Source organism: Antedon mediterranea, chromosome 4, assembly GCF_964355755.1.
Source record: "Antedon mediterranea chromosome 4, ecAntMedi1.1, whole genome shotgun sequence".
In the NCBI taxonomy this organism is placed as follows: Eukaryota; Metazoa; Echinodermata; class Crinoidea; order Comatulida; family Antedonidae; genus Antedon; species Antedon mediterranea.
Genome location: NC_092673.1, coordinates 35917243 through 35942636, shown reverse-complemented (window position 1 = coordinate 35942636; position 25394 = coordinate 35917243). Strand labels below are relative to the sequence as shown.

Below are 25394 nucleotides of genomic sequence, written 5' to 3'. Positions count from 1 at the left end.
TGACTCTCGCCAACTGCTTTGATGGTTTAAATTTTATGTTTAGCGCCCTCAATTTATTTTAATGTAAAAAAAAAAGGAATTTAATTTAAATATAATTAATTTTATCTCATCGTAGTTTGGTATGCCGTGCGTTTGTTATGCAAATGAGTGTGCACATGTGCTGTGGGAAAGATGGTATTGTTAGTTATTCGCGATCAACGCACAACACTTTTCAATTTTTATTTGTTAATCTTTTACATTAGAATTGTAATTCTACCGTTACACATTATAGTGTAGGCTACTTTTAAATATCCGTTTCATGCAAGATATTGTATTGTAGGCCTACTACTATGTTGTGAATAAAGTTTATGGCAGAATAAATAAATAAATATGTTTTAAGCAGATCTTCGAAATTGAAGCATATATGAAGTCGAGTTTTTTAAAAACCCAACCTAAAATTCGCATCTGGATAGTTGAAATTTAACATTATAATTATCAAAGGTGATAATTGTTATTGTTTTCTAAATTATAGAAATATTAAAATTAGTAAGTAGGCTTTTGTGCGCTAGCTCTGTTTTTATTTCATAATTTGTTTTGTTGAATTACTGTCACGGACGGCCGCGTGCATTGCATGTCTCACACTTGGGAAACAATCACCATTGTAGTCCAGTCAATCTAATGATATACCCACCACAAATTGCAATAGTAACAAAGCTAGTATTTTTGAATTCGATATAATTTGTAGAACGACATACTAAAAGTCACCGAAAATCCAAGCATTGGGTCAAGGGATCAGAGGTCAATAAAGGTCATTTTAAGTCAAAATTAATATGCCCCATTAATTACATATATTTAACCATTTAAAATACATTATATACAAGTGGGATTTATGTCATCCGAAAGCTTATTAAATTTCCTATTCAGTGATATCAAACTTATAGTCATAACATTTTATTTAGAATGTCAATTTTGCGGAAAAACACAACATAATGTGTCAATTTTGGCTAAAAATGTTGTTTTCGCTGTAAACAACAATGGTATACACACATGGATTCCCTGGGGTGAACATTTCAGTCCAACGCGATACACATGACCAGTTCAAGATGCAGATGAGTGACATCTCCGTTTCTGTTGCTTCTGGATGATCTACATTCCATTTTTTCCAGTTGGCATTTGTGTTGCCATGGTTACAGTATTTATATTGGAATGTATAAGTATTTTTTAACCAGTAGAAATACAAAGATATTCAACAGCAGTTTGACAATGACCTCCATGTTGTATGACGTTCGGACCATCTGGGCTGGATTGTCAACAGACCTGCAGGTGATTGAAAAGTTTCTATGAGAAGCCTCAAAGAAAACAAGAGGTTTGACAAGAAAATATAGGAATGCGTACATCCAGACCAAATCTGCGCTGAAATGTATGTAATGCCTTGTAATAGTACCAGGGCGTTACTCCAGAGCAGCAGCGGCCAACATAAGACCTTATGGCCACACGTCAGGAACACAATGGCAATTGAAAAATCCATTTGGTTACGACTCAGAGACTTCATACCATTGACACGGGAGTTACTGCAGGTGACTCGGAATATTAGCAATGTGGTATTAAGCATTGAATATTTTGGCCAGAAAGTCTTCTAATGTATTCAAGATCCTGGCAATAAAGTCATATGTGTGCATCAATCCTACAGTTCCAGAGGAGACTCGAGGTGACTTTGTTATCCACCACCACTTTTTGAAACTACCAACTTACAATACTTTCAGCTAATAAACCAACATGATGCCACGTGGAAACAACTTCTTCTGAAAAGTCTAATACATCCAACTCATTGAATGATGTCCAGTAGGCCTACATTTTAGATGGTAGTGCTCTACTGCACAGCATTCATATGGAATAGTGTAGAGATCTGTAAAAAATATTGCTCTGCATAGTCTTTGATAATTATGAAAGCGGCTCGTCCACCAAAGACGGCGCACATGGTAAGGCGGGTCAGGTGGTAGTGTCCCTGTACATTTTACCAGTGACATGTTCCACAAAATAGGATCACTTTCTGTAACAAACAACAATTTATAAATCTTCGTAACTAGTATTTGAACAACATGGCAATGAGTGAATGCAGCTGCTGATGCAGATGTTCTTTCAGATAGTACAAAAAACCATTGAATCAGCAAACAGGAAAACAGCTGTCATTATCCGATGACACGGATCTACTAGTGCTCCTCTGCAGTCAAGCATTTAAAACATCTTGTGATATTCTTTAGACTGGAGCTGAGATGCTGGACTATCAAACTGGTTCAAACAGTACATTTGAGAGACATCTGTGATAACCTTCTGTTTGCTCATGCGATACTGGTGACAAAACATCCAGAGTTTTCAGAATTGGAAAACAAGTGGCTCTAAAAAAAGCTTGTCATTGCACTTATTTCTGACATTATGCTGTAGACTTCAAATGCAAACAAGCTACAAAGGATGACATTGTGGTTGCTAGAGAAAATGGTTTAGTGCGTCTGTACAATGGACTACCTGGACAACATGGAATGCCTTTGACTCCATCCCATCTACAAGTACAACCTCGCATATCACCAACTTCATAATTGTACCACAACCAAGGTACTTAACATCAGGTTCAAGTTCAAGTTATCTTTTAGCAATGGAGTGGGGTTGATATGTGTACCGAGGATTGGGGATGGAAGATCAGATGATGGAAACATGGTTCCTCTACACACAGACTTAAAGCCAGAGCCTGAGTATCTCCTTGAAGCATTCAGGGGTAACTAGAACTACATGTGGTGAATGCAATGGCATTGCACTGTACTAATACCCGAACAAGAAAGTGATACTGATGACATATAAGTTGTGAGTGCTTTTCTATTTGAAGGATTAAACAATATCATCCCACACGGAGCAATTCAAATAAAAAGGTCTGGATTAAAATGATCTTACAAAATATACAAAAATATCACAATATACAGTACAATATAACAAGAGTCAAAGTTCAAGAATTTAAGAGTCGGATGGCAACTGGCAAAAACAATTTCTTTTCCAGTTTGTTCTACACGCCGGGCATTGAAAGCGACGCCCATGAGGCATGAGCTCGAAATCACTGAACAAGGCATGGTTAACATTTTTTTAGAATAGCTCTACTTTTTTTCTAGAGTTTGCATGTCACAGAAGGAAGACAAGCTACGAAGTTGACAACCTATTAATTTAGAACTTAAGTTAACAACTTTGTAGTGAGTTTCTCTCTTTGACCCTAAGACTAAAAAACCAGCATATAAAGGAAAAAAGTTAAAACGTTCTCAATAAAGGAATTATAAAAAACCATGAGAATTACTTTATTGACATTAAAATGGTTCAGCTTCCTTAACAGATAAAGTCTCTGGTGTCCTTTCTTTACTATTGCCTCTGTATTTAATTCCCAGCTGAGATTGTCCTCAAATATAGTACCTAGGTATTTAAAGGAATGGACAATATCGCTGGTTCGTCATTTGTGGGGGATACCAGAGGGCTGCGTCCTTTCTCCTTCCTAAAATCTACAATTATCTCCTTGGTTTTGGTGACATTGAGTTCCAAGTAGGAGTTTCCACAAAATTGGATAAAACCATCTAATGCGGAACCATGACCGTCCTGTGAATTTTGAAGGAGAGACAGCAAGACAGTGTCGTCAGCAAATTTGAAAAGATTGTCCTGTTTGCTCCGACAGTCATCCGTGTATATAATATACAAGAGAGGAGAGAAGACGCAACCCTGCGAAGATAAAATACTTCTCATTACGTACATTCGTTGATACTAAAATTATCAAAAATCTATCTATAGTAAATCATGAGTTGATTCCAAATTATCAAGACTCATTAATTAATCATCAATAGTACATACCGCTAATGAATTTCAATTTTCTTCTAGCTAGTATCATTTTTCCTATTTCATGACGATACAATAGGTACAAGAAAAACATTATTTGCACCAAATACTTCCAAAATATAAATATAATATATAGGCTATAAACATAATTTAGTTTTACGCTATTTTAAGAACATTTGAGTTTTTGTAAAAGGTCAATGACCTTTTGACCTCTAGTTACGTATAACTGTTATTAATTGTTTTTTTAATGTATATTATTAGTAGGATATATATACTCTACACATTGGTACTAAAGCTATTTAGATATGATTATAAAACAATGGATTATAGGCATAAACGCTACCCCCTACCCCAAAATTGTTTACATTACATTTGATCAAGAATCAATTTCAATAAGAATAGTACATCATTACTTTTAAAATTCTTCTAGTTAACATCATGTTTGCTATTTTATATATCGATAGGTACAGATAAAACACAATTTTGATTAAATGCATATACAATTATGGCACAATATTACAGTTAATTATTTTGAGTTTTTGTAAAAGGTCAATAACCTTTTGACCTCTAGTTATATAAATAAATGTTGTATTTTGTTTTTGTAAATTGCATATTAGAAAAAAATATATATTCTACACATTGATATCAAGATTATTGAGATTGGATTATAAAACCACAAGTTATGGGCATAAATGTTACCCCCTACCCCAAAATATTTATGGAATAAAATCACTATATAGTTGTTGAGATTACGTAAAAAATAATGTGTTCCAATGCTTCAATTTTTGGTGACTTTTAATATGTCATTATAAACTACATTTTGAATGAAAAAATTAATGTTTCGTTACTATTGCAATTTGTGGTGGGTTTACCTCTAAATATCACTAGATTGACTGGACTTATGGCTGGTCGTTTCTTAATTTCCGGGGACTAAGATTTCATTCTTAGCTCTGCCCCAACCATGGTGAGCTTAACTGGAGACTTAATATTTAATTTCATATTTCAATAAATATTTTTTTCTAAATTGTCTTTGCTCAGCCCCAATCATGGTGGGGTTAGTGAAGACTCTTATATGTCATGTTACAAAATACTATAGGTGTCATTTCTGGGGACCTTGTAGCTATTTTAAACAGTTTGGTAAGCCCTGCGTTGTTATGCAAATGAGTTTGTGCAGGTGTAATGGGGAAGATGGTATTGTTAGTCCTTCATGGTGAACACGCCACAAAATTAAATTTAAAAGTTAAATTTTGATTTTGTTAATCTTTATTAGAAATTCAAATCATGTAAAGATACAATTTTCCGGGCGGGAATCTAGAAACTCCTCCACTTTTGTTTATGATTTAAGGTCCACTTGCCTAGGCCTGGCATTTTCAACCCTCCAAATATCTCTCTTTAAAAAAAAAACAATATTTATAAAAAAAATATCTGTAGAGGTTCGAACCTCAGCTGATACTACTCAACGCTGAGCATTACCCGTTGCACCACAAACTGAAACATGACTGAACAGCTGATAATTGTCTATTTATACGTACGTGTATTACGTAATTCATCATTACTTCATAAATATCCTATTAACCTTGATAAAACCAAAACGATCAGTTAGCTCAGTCGCCTTTATTCTCTTTGCTCAGCCCCAAGCATGGTGAGGTACTGAAGATTCTTATGCATGTTGTTTGAAAGCATAATAGATGTCATTTTCGGGTACCTTGTAGCTCTATTTTAAACAGTTTGGTGTGTGACGTGCCTGCGTTGTTATGCAAATGAGTCTGTGCAGGTGTATTGGTAAAGATGGTATGTTAGTCATTCATGGTCAACACGCCACACTGTTAAATTTTGATGTTGTTAATTATTTACAAAGATTTTTCAAATCATGTAAATAAAATATTTTCCGGGCGGGAAGCTAGCAGTTCCCCTCGTTTAGTTTGCAAAAGTAATCTCGAAAAGAACTCCATGTGGAAAAGAAGCCCACCCAAGAGTACTAAAAATGAAGGAGCACATGGGCTTCTTTTCGAGGTTTTATGGCAGTCTATTTAATGGAAAATAATGTCTATGCAACTTTGTTTCTGATTTTAAAAAAAGGTCCATTTGACATTTACAATCCTCAAAATATCGCTCTTTCAGAAAAAAGAAAAACAATATTCATTATTTTCCATTAAAAAAAATCCACTGGCGCCAAATTGGGTCCACTTGAGAACAGTGTATTAACATACGAAAAGATTGAAACTTGAGTGACTTTATTTCTATTTTATATCACTGCCCCCCTGGTACTAAATTGTGTCCACTTGAGCACAGTGTTTTATACGAAAAGATAAGAACATTTAGTGACTTTATTTCTATTTTATATCACTGTGCTCCACTGGGTCCAAATTGGGTCCACTTGAGCACATTGTATTAACATACGAAAAGATATTAAAATGTAGTGACTTTATTTCTATTTTATTTTTTTATTAAACCTTATTTTGTGAGGGTGACCCTAAACATTTAGCATATGCAGACAGTCAAAAACATATATGAAAAAACGGATGAACTATGTTAAAAAAATATAAAAATACATAATATCCAAAAAATATAGCGTATACTATATATATAAAACGTTGAGTTTTTTCTTTTGGGATTAAATATTTTTTTAGAGCAGACTTAAAATTATTTATTGTTACCGCATTCCTTAGTTTTGTGGGTAGCAAATTCAGGTATGTTGGTGCTCTATAGATGGAGCTGTTCTTAAAAGTTTCAGTTTTAGGGAAAGGGACGACAAATTTCCTCTCACTGACACTTCGGGTACATCGATGATTTGGAATTCTGGCAAGACGCAGGACAAGGTATTCCGGAGCAAGACCATTTGCAGACCTGTAAGCAAGGCAGCCCAGTTGTAGATGCATGCGATCTTGGACTGTATGATTTAAGATTAAGATTTAAGGTGTTGTAAATGTTAGTTCGTGGTGTGAGAGGATGAGCTTTAATGATAATGCGAAATGCTCTATTTTGAATGGTCTGTATTCGGTCAATATTCGATCTGATTTTCCAAACACTACATCAATAGTCAATGTTTGGGAGGATTATAGTGTTATAGAGGGGTATGGATGTGTGTTTATTAATGAAATGACCGAGCACGCGATAAGATGAAGATGGACAAGCCAGTTTGGAACGGAGTTTATTTACATGAAAGAAAAAGATAAATTTGAATCAATATGAATGCCAAGATGTTTCTGTTTGTCAGTTTGTGATATGGGTATATACGAAACGATATTAAAAGTAGTGACTTTCATTTCTATTTTATATCACTGTGCTACCCTGATGCTAAATTGGGTCCACTTGAGCAGTTACCGTTGTACTATTTCTATTATTGAAGTTAATAAAGGCATAAATGGCGCTCCGTAGAGAATTAGAGAATGCTCCAGTCGTCAGAATGACGCTCTGAATATACCTCCATATTATAGCTAAAAGATGGAATTCCAAGATAGCATATTTCAGAAACAGAATAGTTACGGGATTATCGGGCTGTGTGACCAAATACTGTTTGGTTAAGCGTAGGTTAAGCGTTTAAAAACTTATCTTGGCGGTATTTTTGATTATGAGTGTTTACCATGCTTCATGGGTTTAACTTATCTTGGCGGTATTTTTGATTATGAGTGTTTACCATGCTGCATGGGTTTAACTTATCTTGGCGGTATTTTTGATTATGAGTGTTTACCATGCTGCATGGGTTTAACTTAATATTGTTTGGTATACTGTATGATAATTTAAAAAAAAAACCGTTGAAAATGAGTACGGAAGCCTATAATTGGTAGAAGATGATTAATTTAATTTCATCGAAGTTATACCATTCAACAACAAAAATTATATTTATTTAAAAAAAAATCCGTAGAGATTCGAACCCCAGCTAGTTAAAGAGCATTACCTGTTATTCCACACCCTGTACACGAGTAATGAAGGGTGACAATAGTATTCTTATACGCGCTTCATATTACGTAATTCCAATCGTTACGTCACAAATATGCATATTTATGACGTAATTTTGAACAAACGAATCTAGTTTTAACCTCGCTATTAACCAGAGGACCGGATAGCTCAGTCGGTAGAGCGTCGTGGAACACGATTATCATTGCTTCAAACCCCATGCCGATCGGTGGAAAAAAGTTATAGCTTTGCGAGCTTCTGTGTTTCGGGTTCACAAATTGAACGTCTCCCTTTCCACCACGGCATTATGAGGCGATAACATCAAAGCATCTGATGTCGTGGTAATTGACCCAAGGCTGTGAGAGAGCCTTACCGTGCTAGAAGCAAAGGGAGCACACTATATTTTTTTTCTGTGAGTTCCCGATTTAGTAAATTTTATGTTTGGCGCCCTCAATTTTAAGAACACCTAAGTTATGTCAGAAAATTAGGAACAAATGATTAGAAATGTAAAGATGCCGATCCCTAGCCTGGCTAGTGTATTCTCTCTATTTGTTTAAATACATATGCATTGATTATTGTAATATATAATTTCAAACAAGTTTTTTATATTTTTATTATATTATATTTTTACATATTTCTTACAATAATTTCAGAAAATTTCAAAACTTGGATTGGTTGAGTACGCATACTTAAGTAATAAGGCTCATTGTCAAAATTCATCCGCACCGTTCGTTTGCAAATGATGAATAACGACGAAGCAAGCGTAATCTGGGTGGCGGAGGGGAGGGAGCTCAGCTTACGATGATCATATAGGCCTACCACAACACGTAGTTTTGTAGTCGAGTCTCACGAAATATTCACAAAATAAAAATAAATTAACCTTCTTTACAGTGCTTTTTGTCTAAAAGATTTAGGTTTTTAACTGTTTTTAAGACAATACCGGCTTACGATTGGTTGGATGTAGATTGTAATAAAAAAAATTAAAAAATAATCCGATGGAATGATTGAAGCAAGTTTTAAGTTAATTATTCCTTATTTTAAAAAAAAAATTAATGAATACGTGAAGACGTAAACGTGGCACGTAAAATAGTCTGACACCTAGTCTGTTATCTAGCCCCACCATGGTTGAGGTAAGAACATTTTCGATATACATATATATAGACCAGTAGGTTTCCGGAAATTGTAATTTATTTCGACGGGTAAACATTGCGAAGTTTCCCCTTTATAACGCACACGACGCGTCACTCACCGTCACCGTTTTCATTACATCGCGATCGAAACTACTTTAGCCGCCGTTTGATAACCTATAATGTTTATAATTTTCGGCAAGATCAAAAACCATATAACTCATAACCGTGTAACATCAAACATCATCTCGACATTTCACTGTTTGCTATGTAAGCTGCGTTTTGGTAAAAATAAAGGCGCTACGATGCGACGCTGGGGAAAACATCATTTTTTTTTTTTCTTAAGCCATCTCCCGCGGCCCTTCAAATCTTTCGCGGCCCATAGTTTGCGGAACGTCGAACTAAATAACAAAGAAACTATAGTCAGAGAGGGGCCCTGAGGAATGTTGTTTCTTCGGTCAGTCCCAGTTGTTCGTCGGTGGGAAACAATCTCAATTGTTTCTCTTTTGAATAACTTTCTAAATTACAAGCATCATCTGTAAAAAATTTGGGTGATCGACAATCACAGGGGGCGGATCCAGGATTTTTAAATAGGGGGAGGGCCAGACACTAAGTATTTGAGCCACATGGTGGGGCAATATTAGCGAATGGGGAAATCAAGACATCAGCGCGGTTACAGTAATAGTAAAGATTATAAAAAAGTTTAAAGTTCATGCTCATGCTTTGTCGTCTGCAAAGAGACCAGCAGACTTGATTAAGTCGTAAATTATTCAATAAAATTAATTATAGTCACTACTGAAGCCATAAAACCATATAATCTAGGTTTACTCAGTGTTTTGTGACCGTGAAGTAGATTTGTAAAATCCAGGGGGAAACAATAGGCATTTCAGTGTTACACACGGTTGCATGCGCACTATTATTATGAAAGCTTTTGATGAACTCTTGAAAACGCACTGGAGTGTGATTCATACTTAAGCTAGACGGACTGATCAACACACGCATTTACTACAATAACTGTAACAATCATATATTATACAAAGACAATTTACATGGATCACGACATTTAAAGGATTTTAAAAGGTTAGTACTGTTTTTATTTATTGAATATGTTGGTTTGGGAGTGTCTTTATCAAATACTATGATAATTTATATCAAGACAGCTGAGGCGGAGGAATCCTCCTTCGTGTGTAACTGCTTGCTGCAAACTAATGTCGCATGCGTCTCCGTTTATTTATTTCTTTATCCTAAGCTCTTTTGTTGGGTAGTGTCGATTGTGAGAGGAATATTCAACTAGTTGTGTATTTCTTGGCCCATTTTAATGATATAATTGTAGGAGAATCTCGAACTGATATTCATGACGTATAAGTAAGCCGGCCTAGGTTGGACTTAATGGGTGTGTTCTGTTCGTTTCAACATTCTGAACAGTTTCTATATGCCTCTCTGTTTTGCTCAATATTGCCTCCTTTCTGTTCAATATCTATACCTTATTATAGTTGTGATTTTTAAACAGAACATTGCGAATCATGTTCGAGTTATTCTAAGCCTAGAACTATAATGTAATTGTAGGCTCTGGTCTCTAACTAAACTACTACCTGTTTATAGTAGGGCAAAACAAACGCTTAAAATAGTTGGCAGCAACATACATTGAATTCCTGATAACGCCGGCTTCTTGTGTCCTATAACAATAATTTATAGTTTGTGCCATAAATACCGTATGTTGTTTAGTGTTGTTTTTTAATATAGTATGTGCACTGTGCTCTGCAGTGGTATGCCTTGTTGACCTTTTTATGGTAAAACTAAATCAAAAGTATTTCTTATTTATTCCATTATTGTTTCAATCTTAAAAGGAAGTAAATAAATGTTATTTTGAATTAAAGAACTTAAGTTTTAAATTGGTGGTCCTCTGGAGAGCTCAATTTGGTTCCGAAGAACTTAATTTTGAAACTGGTGGTTCCGAAGAACTTAATTTTGAAACTGGTGGTTCTGAAGAACTTAATTTTGAAACGGGTGGTTCCGAAGAACTTAATTTTGAAACTGGTTGTTCTGAAGAACTTAATTTTGAAACTGGTGGTGCTTCTGAAGAACTTAATTTTGAAATTAGTTTTGAAGAGCATACTATTTACTATTAACTTATTAAGTCAAAACACTATTGGTATCACTTCTATCATACCACAACGAGTATCAAATTAATTATATTTGTGGGTTAGACACAGAGATGTAAAAAACAATTGACGTCACAACAATATATTCCAAATAAGGATGAATCGGCGTGAAATACTTTATTGTGACGTAATATAACTATAAGTGGCGTGCTGCAACATATTTTGAGGTGAGGAGCGGGATTTTCAAATGTTAACATTTTAGGTAGGCATTTCCATTAAAATGCACACTTAACTCACATTGTATGCTGCAAGTAGGCCTTCCACACACAGGAGTCCAAAACCATGCCCATGGAACAAAATCCTTTGTGACGAAATTGACATTATTAAAAAAACACAGCACAATCGTCCAAACTATACAAACCCATTACCAACTTATTTACCAACACTTTAGTATTCGTTATATTAATGCCTTTGTGTTAGAAGAAACGGACCAATATCATACCATGATACCTATACAAACCCATTACCAACTTATTTACCAACACTTTAGTATTCGTTATATTAATGCCTTTGTGTTAGAAGAAACGGACCTAATATCTACCATGATACCTATACAAACCCATTACCAACTTATTTACCAACACTTTAGTATTCGTTATATTAATGCCTTTGTGTTAGAAGAAACGGACGAATATCATACCATGATACCTATACAAACCCATTACCAACTTATTTACCAACACTTTAGTATTCGTTATATTAATGCCTTTGTGTTAGAAGAAACGGACCAATATCATACCATGATACCTATACAAACCCATTACCAACTTATTTACCAACACTTTAGTATTCGTTATTAATGCCTTTGTGTTAGAAGAAATGGACCAATATCATACCATGATACCTATACAAACCTATTACCAACTTATTTACCAACACTTTAGTATTCGTTATATTAATGCCTTTGTGTTAGAAGAAACGGACCTAATATCTACCATGATACCTATACAAACCCATTACCAACTTATTTACCAACACTTTAGTATTCGTTATATTAGTGCCTTTGTGTGTGCAACTCTTGATGCCTCCTTCCATGTTATACTATTTCATTTTAATCTCAGAGTTTTGATCACTTTTTTGGTATAATATTGAAAATAAAGATATATGAAAACATGAAATATTGACACCATTTTCAGCACCAGCGCCAAAATGTTCGAATGAGTCATATTCAATCAAACTTTTCATAATCTCGTAAAAAAAAGGTATAATTGTTTTTAGTTTAAAACAGTAAAACTAAAACAAAAATGTTAAAAAGAGACGGTCGGAAAGAGTTCGTCGCAACACTTTTGGACAATATTTGATAAATGTTATTTTGTTGCAGGTTGTAAGAACTACAGAAGTAATGAAAATGTCGACCCATCGCTGTTTTTTAAAGATGTCTCGGTATCGACGTACCACGTTTGCAATAATCACTATTGCATTAACATCCACCCTGTTCTTGTCGTCAAACACTAGTCTTTCTTGGATAACGTAAGTACAGTGAATTAATTGAATGGTGTATTATTAACCATTATGCCTGATTAAGTGGTTTTCAGTCTGCAGTTTTATGTTTGTTATGAGAAAATCATATGAAGGGATAATGGATTTTTATTTATTTATATATAATCGTCTCAGGGCGCAGTTGAATACATCAATACCATCTCCCCTAATCCCCCTACGCCCCCTAATCCCTCTTAAACCCCTCCCCCTTAAACCCCTCCCCACTCCCTAAGTCCCCCTCCCCAAGTCCCCCTCCCCAATGTGTCGAATGCATGCCATCAGTCATAATTGATCCAAAAGACAGGGGCTGAGATGGACCTAAACTGACGCAATGCACTCGGGCTCTTCTTTAAAAAAAAAACAACACAAGGAGGAGAGAAAGATATCGATAAGAACCAATGTCGGTTATGGAACTTTGTCTACATTTTAGGTCAGGGGTCAATATTTACTTATAACATGGATTCATTAAGTCTAGGCCTAGTGTCCGCACTAGTTACCGGGATCCTTATCACATAACGATTAAAAACGGAACAATGTAAGTAACAGTACAGTTGATCATCATGAACTGCAATATTCATTCGATTTATTGGCTCCATAAAAATATTTACTTTGTGATGAGTATAGAAGTTGATTCAACAGAAAAAAAAATTAATATGACAAAAAGCATTCATTAATAAGAGCAAATATCCTGTCCTTTCAATACAATACAATAATGCATTATAAAGCGTTGTTGAGTTTGATTTTACAGAAAAATAAATTAACATAACAAAAAAAACCCAGATATTCTCCCTTAGATAGACTCCATGTTTCAATTTTTAATCATATAGCATGCATTTATAAACGGTGAGGGTAAATTTAAACAAGAAAAGGGAAGAAAAACTATGATAAGCCTGATTTCTACAGAAAATAAATTAGCATAACAAAAAATATTCTAAATCGACTCTCCATGTTTAATTATAGTTTAATCATAATAACATGTATTTATAAGGGTATGGCTATGACGTGTAATGAGCAGAGTCAATTCCGTGAACACATTTACTATGAATATGGGAGCTAATTATACAAATTAAATTTTGAAGAAATTAATTATAATATAAATAATAATAGAATATATTTTAAGTAGATGTGTTCAATATTCATAACAAATTAAACTAAAGAAATCTAGTAAGATCACAACATTATATAGCTGTTATAACTTTGTCAAAAGCGCTTTGTAACGAATGTATTATTACATCAAATTTGCTGCAAGAAGGTCTATATAGACTAATTTTAGTCAAACACCAAAAGTGTCTGTTTTTTAATATTTAGGAGTAGATATTATGATCACAGAGGTTAACTTATGAGCAGAAGTGAAGAACAACCATTTAATCTATCTTATTCAAACGTCAAAATGTGTTTTTTTTTTTACATTTAGGAGTAGATATTATGATCACCGAGGTTACCTTATGAGCAGAAGTGAAGAACAACAATTTAATCTTCAAGAAATAGCTAAAACACTCCGTGTACCACATGAAATAAACACATTCAATTTTGATAAGTTTAAGTAAGTAATTTCATATTGTATTGGCATATTGTATTGCGCTGATTACTAGCTACATTATGAGAGTATGTTTGCATACGTGTTTGAGTAAGTGTCTGGGTTAATAATGTTCAGCGCTTAGAGGTTTCACAACATTATATTATATTAGGCACTATATAAATCCAGGATATCAATATAGGGCCTACATCATTTTAATCAATACCACTCGAACATGCATCACCAACACATATAATAAATATAAACATGAACACAAATTACTCAATATTCTTCAAAAGCCATTATCAGTAAATTCATAACAAATAAGTTGGTTTCTATAAGAATAAATTAATAAGTTTCATGTGGTTTAATTACAGATTCATATTAATTAATTTTGCTTTATTGCTTTGCTTTCAACATAAATGATAATTGTTGGCAGAAATATTAAAATCATTATTAAAATCATTCATTCATGATCAAGAAATACTTTTATGAATGGATGGCTAGTTGGTGACAAGAACGCTAGTTGATCATACCCAGTATTTTACGATCATTCGAGAAACTACCTCACCACATTACACATATGGAATGATATACAGTGGTGTACAAAGGTTCGTTGGAACTCGGTCTGTTTAATAAGTGACAACGCAAGACAATAATAATAATAATAATATATATTTTCTTTCTTAGAAAAGAGTATTTGACATACATTGATCCTGGAAGCATTGTAGTAACTAAAGATAATATAAAAATAGGCCAACAGGTCGGCATATATTTTAATAAAAATGCGAAAGTCACTGTTGATGAAAAGTTGTATAACTTGTTACCAGATGTGAGTACTACAATGTATATTCTTGAAATATTGAAATCAATATTGACCAAATAAATAAATGAATTTTTTAGTTGTAAAGGCCCGTTTACACGAGACGATAATAGTTAAATGTGCATTTTCCTATATAAAACAAAAGAAAATAGGATAATTATTTATGATGTCTTTGTTGTTCTTTGAAAATGTTTTGTTTAAATCCAATCAAATGACGTCGTGACGATACAACGATGTTATTGTTCTTATTGATCATGACGTCATTTGATTATTGTAAATTGTTATTTCAAAAATAATATTGTTTTTAACAAGGACAAATACATGGTTATCCTACAGTTCTAGAATGAAATCTTTTAAAATGTATTTAGGTTTATGTAAGAAAATGTATATTTATCTATTTATCGTCAATCGTTATCGTCCTAGTGTGTAGCAGTCTTAATACCAAAGAAAATAATTACAAATTTATCATTAATTTAAAAGCCTAACATTACAATGCTGGCTGTTGCTGCCGTTCATGTTATCACAATACGTAAGCCTACAGAATATCATTACAATTATAATTTGTGCTGGAAATACCGCGGTTCACCAATCTCAATTCCATGGTCCTCCAATTATCATTGACCGAGTTTGTAGGTGTTGTTCGTTATACACTATTGTTCTCAATGCATTCATGCCTAAACGTGTAAGGTACACCTGGGTATAATGAGATAAAATGATCGGAATTGTACTGGGAAAACCGCCATTTGCGAGTACAATAATTGCTAGTACAGTACTATTATATTTATATTCTTCACATTTTGCACTTTTCGTTCAGGAAATTTTATACCAAATCAATAGTAAAAACATTCAAATCGCCTCAAATATTGATTGGAACGTCATCATTACAAATACATTTTCTACAATAAAATTGAACTCTTTCAATTGTATTGATTTAAAAGACTAATTTCGCAATCACACAGTCAATTTGTACTGTCTATGCATGACCTTTGACATCATAATCTTTTTTTGTTGCTCTTAGGCAGTACCATTAAAGAAATCCTACTCAACGTGTAGTTTGGTTGGAAGTAGTGGGATTTTAGGTGGAAGTGGTTGTGGTAAACAAATTGATAACGCCGATTTTGTTCTCAGGTAGGTATAGGTAAAAAGGAGACCATCCGCCACCAGTCTTTGAAATGAGTGTATTTTGCAAACGGTAAACACAGTCAATTCAGAACACTGTATTTTTCCATACGCATAATTGCCCCTACTATTGTCTACGTGTTCTTTCTAATAAACAATAATTTATTAAAATTTTCAGAACGATGAATTGTTCGAGGCTGGTCGATAGTAACACAAAATGTTCCACTAAGTGCAATTACAAAATTGGGTGTCTTATTACACTAATGCACTTTTAGTTTGATGAGAATTTGGTAACCTGTTGCTGGTTGTTTAATGATGAATGAACTGATTTCTAATTAAGCGTGGTTCCCACTAGAGACGCAACGCAGGGATGTACGCGCAACGCAGGAACATACGCGCAACGCAAGCGAGTTGACCAATGACAAGCCACTGTTCGAATAATCCATCGCTTGTGATTGGGCAAATCACTTAAGCGTAGTCCCCACTAGCGACGCAACACAAGGACGTAATGCAATGCAAGTGAACTGACCAATCACAAGTGATGGCTTATTCGCTTGTGATTGCTAACTGTCTATAACTTCGCTTGTCATTGGTTAAAACGCTTGCGTTGCGTTTACGTCCTTGCGTTACGTTCTAGTGGGAACCAAGCTTTACGTTGCGTTACGTCATTGCGTTGCGTCGCTAGTGGGAACCAAGCTAGCTGCACATGTTTCAGTACACATGATTTATAAATACAGAATGCTCCAAAATTCGTTTTGTTGACAAGCTTAAACAATTATAAATAAAAAAATTAATGAATACACAATACAAGTGTAAAATATCTAATTTGAATAAATTTGAATGAATATTTCAGGATGAATCTTCCACCTTTGACCAATTACTCAGCAGACGTTGGAATCAAAGCAAATTTGACAACAATGAATCCGTCAATAATTAAAAAAAGGTTAGTTCTCCAGTTTCAGCCTCTTAAGCTCTGTCTTTTTTGGTCACATTGTCACGAACTCCTCTCACGTATGTTTCCGAGCGGTTGAAAATACTTTAGGAACTCCCTTGTGACATAAAAGTATACACACAAAATCCACAAAGTTGTAAAATAACTCAAAAACAAAGCTTTAATTTCAATCAACTTCAACTTTCAACAATCCAGTAAGCACTTTAAACAACAGTTTCACAATAACTTTACAATATAATATCCAACCTCTAATCCAACCTCTAATCCAACCTCTAATCCAACCTCTAATCCAACAACCTTACAATAGTTTACAACCCTTTATATACAAGATGCTCCTATCCTTCTAGATCATTCTTTATACTTCTCATTATTACATGATTACAGTTTCTATTAATAGCACTTCTGGAATGTTCTTGATTGTTCTTATTAATTATACATGGTTTATTAAATCAAAACATCTTATTCTAGAATGTTCATGTAAATACTATGTTACTCTATATGTTAGGGAATGGTAATTTATTACACACATAAAGAGCTTAACCATTGTATAGCAAAGTATTTATTCGATTCTCACTAGATGCACCTAGTATCATGACAAGTTTTGTAACACAGCATCCCATAACCTAACCTTTTAGAATGTATATTATTCCTCAATACCTATTAGTTTAAACATTATTTAGGTGTTTTTCTACTGTCACGAGAATTTTGCTCCCGGTATATATTTTTCAATATCCAAAATCATTAGAATATTGAATAGCATTAAGTTTTATGTTCATTATTCCGTATTGTGATTTCACTCTATAATACACTGGTTCTTCCTATATTAGTATTGTATTATAATTTGGCTTCTGATTTCAAAGTTAATCTAAACAAATTACTAAAATTACAGGAATAATCGCCTTCGCCATCGTTACTCCTTCCGTTAATCTCCTTAAAACAGTTAAAATCCTTAAAATACAAGATCGTTAAACTACTGTACTGTCCAAGTTTTAACAAGGTTTAATTTCATCACAAACTACCATTACCAATCAACCACGTATTATCAGTTTGTAATCTCAATATATAATTCATAATATTCGTGCGGCTTCCAGAATCCGGTTTTTCAATTACTTTAACTGGTCCCAAATGACCTTCCACACTAACGAACTTTCCAGTTTACCTGTTCTATTTATTATATTTTATCATATTTAAAATTGTATTGTCAGTTTAACCTAATTCCTAAGTGTGATGTTCCCAAATATGGTAGTGATATGCCCAAATATGGTAATGATATTCCCAAATGTTAGTGATATGCTTAAATATGGTAGTGATGTGACATCATCATGTCTATATATGGGCACATCACATTTTTTGTCACATAAAGTTTGATAGCGTAGACATAGCTTAAGCCAAGATACGTGGTCACGTCATATTTGCATTATAACCCCTCCTTCCTACTAAACTATTACCTAGTAATTTAGTGATTGAATAATTTATGTTGAAAACTGTTGAACTGTTGATAAATAAATGTATATGAATTGTGCTGTGACAGAAACAGCACATACATACGCTGCTGTATTAAAGACAGGATAATTAGATAATGTCAATTGAGGATCATAGGGTAGATCCATCAGAAAAAAAGGGAAAATTACAGTGATTTATGTAGATAAAAAGGAACACAAGAGAAATATAAGCGATCTATTAAAGAATTTTACAAGATATTATGACCTAAAAGATGACACTACATACCGGAGTGTGTAGTAGTTGATAGTTGATATACACCACGATTGGAAAGGAAAATGTCACTTCATTGCGATGCAGATGTGATGGTGATGTTTATGTATACCTTCGGGTCTACCTGACGTTATCTGTTACTTTTTTAGGTACTATTACCTGCACAGAAAAAAGGACAAGGATTCATTTATGAATAACATGAAAGAATTTAAGACATACATCTACATTCCTGTGTTTGCCACGTCCAATGGATATGCTCTTTCTATAAAGGTAGCAGAAGCATTTACAAATACCAAAGATTATCCGATAAAACCATTGTTTATGCACCCGAGCCATTTCCTAGGATCTACTAGCTTTTGGAGAGATAACGGAATAACGGCTACTAGAATATCATCAGGTGAGACTACGAATTACGTCTGGGAGTAATAAAGTTATTTTAGACCGTAAACACAATTAACAAGTAAATAACATATACGATACCGATACGATAGTATTTATTGTCATCACTAGGTACAAATGAAATGTGTATGTACGCTTAGTCTATTTTAATGCTCTTACATCTGTCCTATAATAGTAAATTGGGTTAAAATTGCAGAAAATTCTTTTAAGTCTTTAATTTGGTAATATTGATTAAATGTATATAGTTGCACCTCACTCATTATTTACATATTCATACATTTATATTCGTTTATATTTAACCCCCTAGGATTATATATGGTCAGTGTTGCTTTGACATTATGTGATAAGGTGAACCTTTATGGATTTTGGCCGTTTCACAAGGACCACAATAATTTAACTGTCGAATACCACTACTACGAGAAACCGTTTGTTCCCTTGCCGAAGGTACATAAGTTCGCTGAGGAATTTAGCAATTTATTGGAGCTTCATAATAAAGGGGTGCTTAACATGCATGTTGGTACTTGTGATGAACAACCAAACGTTGTGAGTTGACGTAATGGTCCATACATCTGGGGTTGATATAACGGTCCTATACGTCGTGAGTTGACGTAACGGTCCAATACGTCGTGAGTTGACGTAACGAAGTGACTACGATTTCGTACGTCCCATCGATCGTTTAAGTTGACGTAAAACTACGTCTTGAGTTGACGTAATAACTCGGCTAACATTTTAAGTTGACGTAAAACCCAGCTAATGTTTTGAGTTAACGCACGTCTTGAATTGGCGTTAGTCTACTTCTCCTTGAGTTAAGCTCTGTCTACACTAGTTTGACAATAAAGTGATGATGATGTGCCCAAATATGGTAGTTATATGCCAAAATATAGTAGTATTATGACATCATCATGTCCATATATGGGCACATAAAAACACATAAAGTTTGATAGTGTAGACAGAGCTTTACACACTGTTTGTGTGGTACTTTGGAAATAGAGCTACCTTAATTTTTATATATTTAAATTATTAGCATTTGGAATGAAGTGTTTAATTACTGCACATTGTGTTTCGTTTAAGCTTGGTTTCCACTAGAGTCGCAACGCGCGCAATGACGTTCATGTGATGGATTATTCGAACGGTGGCTTGTCATTGGTCAACTCGCTTGCGTTGCGCGTACGTGCGTGCGTTGCATCTCTAGTGGAATCCACGCTTTAGAGACTTACGTCAGTGGAGAATTACTCTTTGTTTTATATAAATGATTTTACATTTCCAAATGCAATTACTTTAATTAATGTGTGATGGCAATTATTTTTTTTTATTTGATCATGCATACATTTTTAGCTTTAAAATGACTATTTATTCAATACGTACCTTTTCTAAAATTTGATAAGCTTAAACTTAACATTCTTTTTTATTATTGTATAACATTCGAAATATTACACAACGTAGCTAAAAGCATGTAATTTACAAAAATAGCTTATTAAATTGATAGAAAAAGTAAAACAAAAATCTTCTATTTAAAAGCATGTAATTTACAAAAATAGCATATTAAATTGATACAAAAAGTAAAACTAAAATCTTATATTTTTGGATCCAATATAGGCCTAAGGGGGAAAAAATAATTCTCTGTAACTATGGAAGCATGACATAATGAATTAGGCCTACATTTGGGAAATATTCCGTACCAGTAACGTTGATATAATTATGTTCTGGGAAGTCTATCTATCTATCTATCGTTCTATCCAGAGAGATATAACATCTCCCTGATAGATCATGGAGGTATAATACCTCCATGGATAGATCTATCTATCTATGCGACATTTATATAGCACTATTTCGTAAGGATCAGGGTGCTTTAAATGTTTGTTGATTATTAAACATATCTAGACTCTGAACAGGAAATAGGCTAACCAAAGACAACCCGTTAATGACAATAAAAAACGACACTAAATATCAATAAAATGACAATAAAACTGTAACGTGTTTTCAAAAATATCTTAAACGAAATGATCTGAACAGACATCTTGTTTTACTTCTTTATAATAAATGTGATATTTCAATTTATTTAAACTTACTGGTTCAGACTTATTTAACATACGACCGGCCGCATTATTTTTTTTGCTAATGTATTCGGTTAAAAGGCGAAATCATGAGTAATCCATGAACCCAATTATTTCTATCATAAAGAAATACAAAATAAGACCTACTTTCTAAATATAACTTAACCTAATCCTCTAACTAATCTCTTAACTATTAAACAAAATACGGATGATTTTGATGAGCATCGAACCCAGAGCGCCAGATCATTAGTATGAGGCCTATGCCTCAAGACCACTGTTTGGCATGACAGATCCAGTTGATGCAAGGTAGGCCTATTTGATCTCTGTCTATGCAAATATATAGTGACCCCAATGATGTCATAATAATCTCTGAATTATTAGTGATTTTTCTGCCTTAGCATAGGAGAAAAAAATAATGCACCCCGACCACACCCCTGTCATTCTGGAAAATTCAAATCATTTATTATTACTGTTCCTGGCTTATCCATATTGTGTTCGGTCGTTTGATTGTACAGCTTGTATGTATACAGCAGTTTATGAGGGTTTGATCTATTCAACAAATATATAGCATTTATAGCCACAAAACAAATTCTAATTCATCCGATAATATACTGCATATTGATTAATTCAGAAACGAGGAAAATTACAATTTGTTACCATGGAGCTAGCTATTATACTTTATAGCTCTATTGTTATACTGTACTAATAGACGGCACCTGTAAATAGTGGCAATCCGATTATTTGTTTTATTATTTTAATATTGCATAAACTGCAGTCTTAGGTTATAACATGACGGAAATGATATGGATATAATATTCTCATTGGTTACACTAGATGGTATTGTGTATTGTGAGGCCTATAATTATATGTTTGCAGGTATTCTGAAATTATCTAAATTCATAGTGTACCACTGTAGTTGAGTAATTCTGTATTTATCTTGGATGGACCAATATTGGTTATTCAAAAGTGTATCTTGGCCGGTTTCTATAAACACAAAAAAAAAATCCAAAAGGTCATTTTTTATGGAAACCGATTTTTAATGATTTTAAAAAAATGACTCAAAACTAAAACCGATTCTGGTAGTTTAGATTGTTTTGGTTGTGTAATTATTATTCACACGCAATGCCAGATGCTCGTGCCATATAGTGACCTTCAAAGTTGAGGTTGCGCAGTGCGATTACGCAGTGCAGCTAAAAATTGTTCCGGTCTTCTTTTCTTGGTCAACAGCATGCCCTAAAAATATTTCTCTATGGAACTAAATTAGAGTTAATTTACATGTTCATTATTATATTAATATGCGTGGCTGATCAACCGTGTCATATTCGGTTGAGATTTACCATTCAGCAGCTAAACCTATAGCATTGTACGATTGAAAGCAGAAACACTGTTGTTTACTATGGATTACTGTAACGCTTTAATTTGTATGCTAAAACTATACAAATAAAACTACTGTATAAAAGAAAGGTTTCAAACTGTCCATGCCAAAAGGCCAACTTCGAGGCCAACTTCGAGGTCATAATATGTATGTATTTAATTTTAAACAGAGAAATAAAATCTTCCACCCCGAATTTATATATTTTGTATTGCGTTTCCTATAATTGCGGTCATAGATTTTGGGTAGGCTTGGCGAGATTCGGATAAAAATGTTATCTGGTCTTCATTCATACATTGAACCTTCTAACTAATGGAGGACGAGTCTACATGACAAAAGAATTGAAATCGGCTCGTAAGAGATTAATTATGCTTGCTTTAACTCATATATACAATGTGGTAATTGAATTCAGCAACTCCATCTGTTGCAGTGACTATTCAAAACTGCATTTCTTTGATTGGATAGACAGATTCCTGCTTTTTTGTTTTTTGTATTGACCCCTGGATTTTTGTTAAAAATATGCAATATTTTAATGTCACATTAATTATAATTCATTTTGGCTAAAAAAATGGATCGAATAAAAAACATGTAAATGAAAATTCGTCAACCGGAATCTCTTGTCTGTCAGCAAGTTTTGTGTTCATTTTGTTTTTTATATTAATTTAAATAAATTATTTTCCTCCTTTTTTCTGTGGAAGTGAATAACTTTATCAAAACTAAGAAATGGCCCATTAACAGGTAATATGCGTCAGTGTGAATCAGAGACTCATCACACAGGTAAATTGTTTCAATGTGAACTAGAGGTAACGACAGACCAGCTACATAGGTAATTTGTTTCAGTGTGAACTAGTGCTAACGACAGATCAGCTACATAGGTAATTAATTGTTTCAGTGTGAACTAGAGCTAACGACAGACCAGCTGTATACGTAATTTGTTTCAGTGTCAACCAGAGCTGACGACAGACAAGCTACATAGGTAATTTGTTTCAATGTGAACCAGAGATAACGACAGACCAGCTACACGGTAATTTGTTTCAGTGTGAACCAGAGCTAACGACAGACCAGCTACATAGGTAGTTTGTTTATGTTATGTAAACTAGAGCTAACGACAGACCAGCTACACAGGTAATTTGTTTCAGTGTGAACTATAGAGCTAACCACAGACAAGCTACAGGTAATTTGTTTAAGTGTAACCAGAGATACGAGGGACCAGCTACACAGGTGATTTGTTTCAGTATAACCCAGAGCTAACGACAGACCAGCTACACAACACAGGTAATTTGTTTCAGCAGTGTGAACCAGAAATAACGACATACAACACGGAGGGTAACGTAACATAATAATAATGTCACCGTAGTTACGTGGATAAAGGAATTATCGATTATGTTGATGAGGGACATGTGGTCACTATACGGTCCTTTTGTGTTTTTGCCCACGAAGAACACAATGTGGTTTGTACAAGAATAGGAGGATTAGTCTTTAGTAGTATAGGCCTAAGACAAAATAATACTGTTTATTATACTTTATTTCATTCATTATTGCATGATTTTAAGTATTTATTTTCTAAATCATAACAAAACTGATCTAACTCTTACACGTGTTTTCGTTAGAATATCTTCATGCAGGTGATGCATATATTGTGAATTGTACGCGGACTGTTTAGTTTTAGTTGTGCTTTAACTGAGCATGTCATGACAATTTTTTTTCCAATTATTTAGCATCCTCTATCGGCCTAATACTAATAGGATATGTGAGATTTATATCTTATTATACAGAACCTTCTTTCTGGTGATAAAATATTATGGGTTAGGGCTAGGGTTCATGATACACCAGCAGCCTATGTATGGCAGACCATAAAACATGAATTCATAATCTGATAAAATACATAACCTTGTAATGTATTTAGAAACATTGTATTAAAGAAACTCATAACATTATTAAGCGTGGTTCCCACTAATGCAACGTAACGCAGCGACGTATCGACGCAAAGTGCCGTATTTCGTAATCAATAGTAGGAAACGACGACGCAACAGCGCTACGGGAAATCAAATCAGTTTGATTTCAACAACGAAAAAATAAAAAGGAAAACACCAGAAAACATACGGTAATACAGCGCGTACTCAAAAGTACGCGCGGTGAACCAGGTGGTCAAAGTCTAGTCTGCGGCATGCTAACGTACGTTGACGCGCAACAAGCAGGTTTAATTTCACGCAGGCGAGGGAAAACACAATTATTGGAAGAGAATTTGCTTATGTTGCGTAGGTTGCGTTGCGTCGCTAGTGGGAATCAAGCTTTAGCATCCTCTATCGTCGTACCAGGATATGTAATTTAAACACTATTGTTCAAATCAGTGACTCACTGCGCTTTTTTGAGCCTCATGCCTTTTAAAAGCCTTAAACAATTGTTCTTTAAATACCAAACCAGCCTTGCATACTTTCTATTCAGACTATCTACTTGGTTCATGGAGCATAGAGATCTCTATTATTATGGAGCTTGTAGATATTTTTATATGTTTTATACTAATTTTACTTCCTGTTCAGCGAGAGAACCTCACAAAAAACACAATATCTAGTTAATAATACTATTACTATACTGATGTACCACTATCTAAGTCAACACAAAAACACACTAGATCTGAATTTTACTATGACGTACCACTATCAAAGTGATGGTACATACAAAACACAAGAACTGGTATTTTCAATTAAATCAAGTCTACATTCAATGCACGCCGTTAAGTAAAAAGATAACCAAATATCATAATTTGTAATATTATTAATACAAAAAGTAAACAAATTTCAGAAATTGTAGCCATATCACTTAAAAACAATAAGAAACAACTTTGTTACCATTCTTCATTGACTACGAAGAATTTTTCGCAGAAAAGTCAACAACAGAGGGCGTCAGTCAGATAAAAATAAAGTCCATAGATGTATTCACT

The 25394-nt window shown here is 34.0% G+C and overlaps 1 protein-coding gene across 1 annotated transcript; it reads left to right on the top strand.

The window, feature by feature from the left end:
• The first annotated feature begins 9705 nt into the window (after positions 1-9705).
• LOC140047453 (alpha-N-acetylneuraminide alpha-2,8-sialyltransferase-like) lies at positions 9706-21085 on the top strand. Its single transcript, XM_072092492.1, has 8 exons — positions 9706-9944; positions 12348-12496; positions 13920-14048; positions 14712-14853; positions 15863-15972; positions 16817-16906; positions 18778-19025; positions 19335-21085. Exons 2-8 carry the CDS (start codon positions 12369-12371, stop codon positions 19577-19579), a joined length of 1092 nt encoding a protein of 363 aa, XP_071948593.1. The 5' UTR covers positions 9706-9944; positions 12348-12368; the 3' UTR covers positions 19580-21085.
• Positions 21086-25394: the final 4309 nt, after the last annotated feature.

Excerpts from the sequence above, each read along its gene's own strand:
- LOC140047453 (XM_072092492.1), top strand. The coding sequence starts at position 12,369 with ATGAAAATGTCGACCCATCGCTGTTTTTTAAAGATGTCTCGGTATCGA. Across the intron at positions 14,049-14,711 it reads TTCAATTTTGATAAGTTTAA|AAAAGAGTATTTGACATACA; the intron begins GTAAGTAATTTC and ends TTTCTTTCTTAG. Across the intron at positions 14,854-15,862 it reads TGTATAACTTGTTACCAGAT|GCAGTACCATTAAAGAAATC; the intron begins GTGAGTACTACA and ends TGTTGCTCTTAG.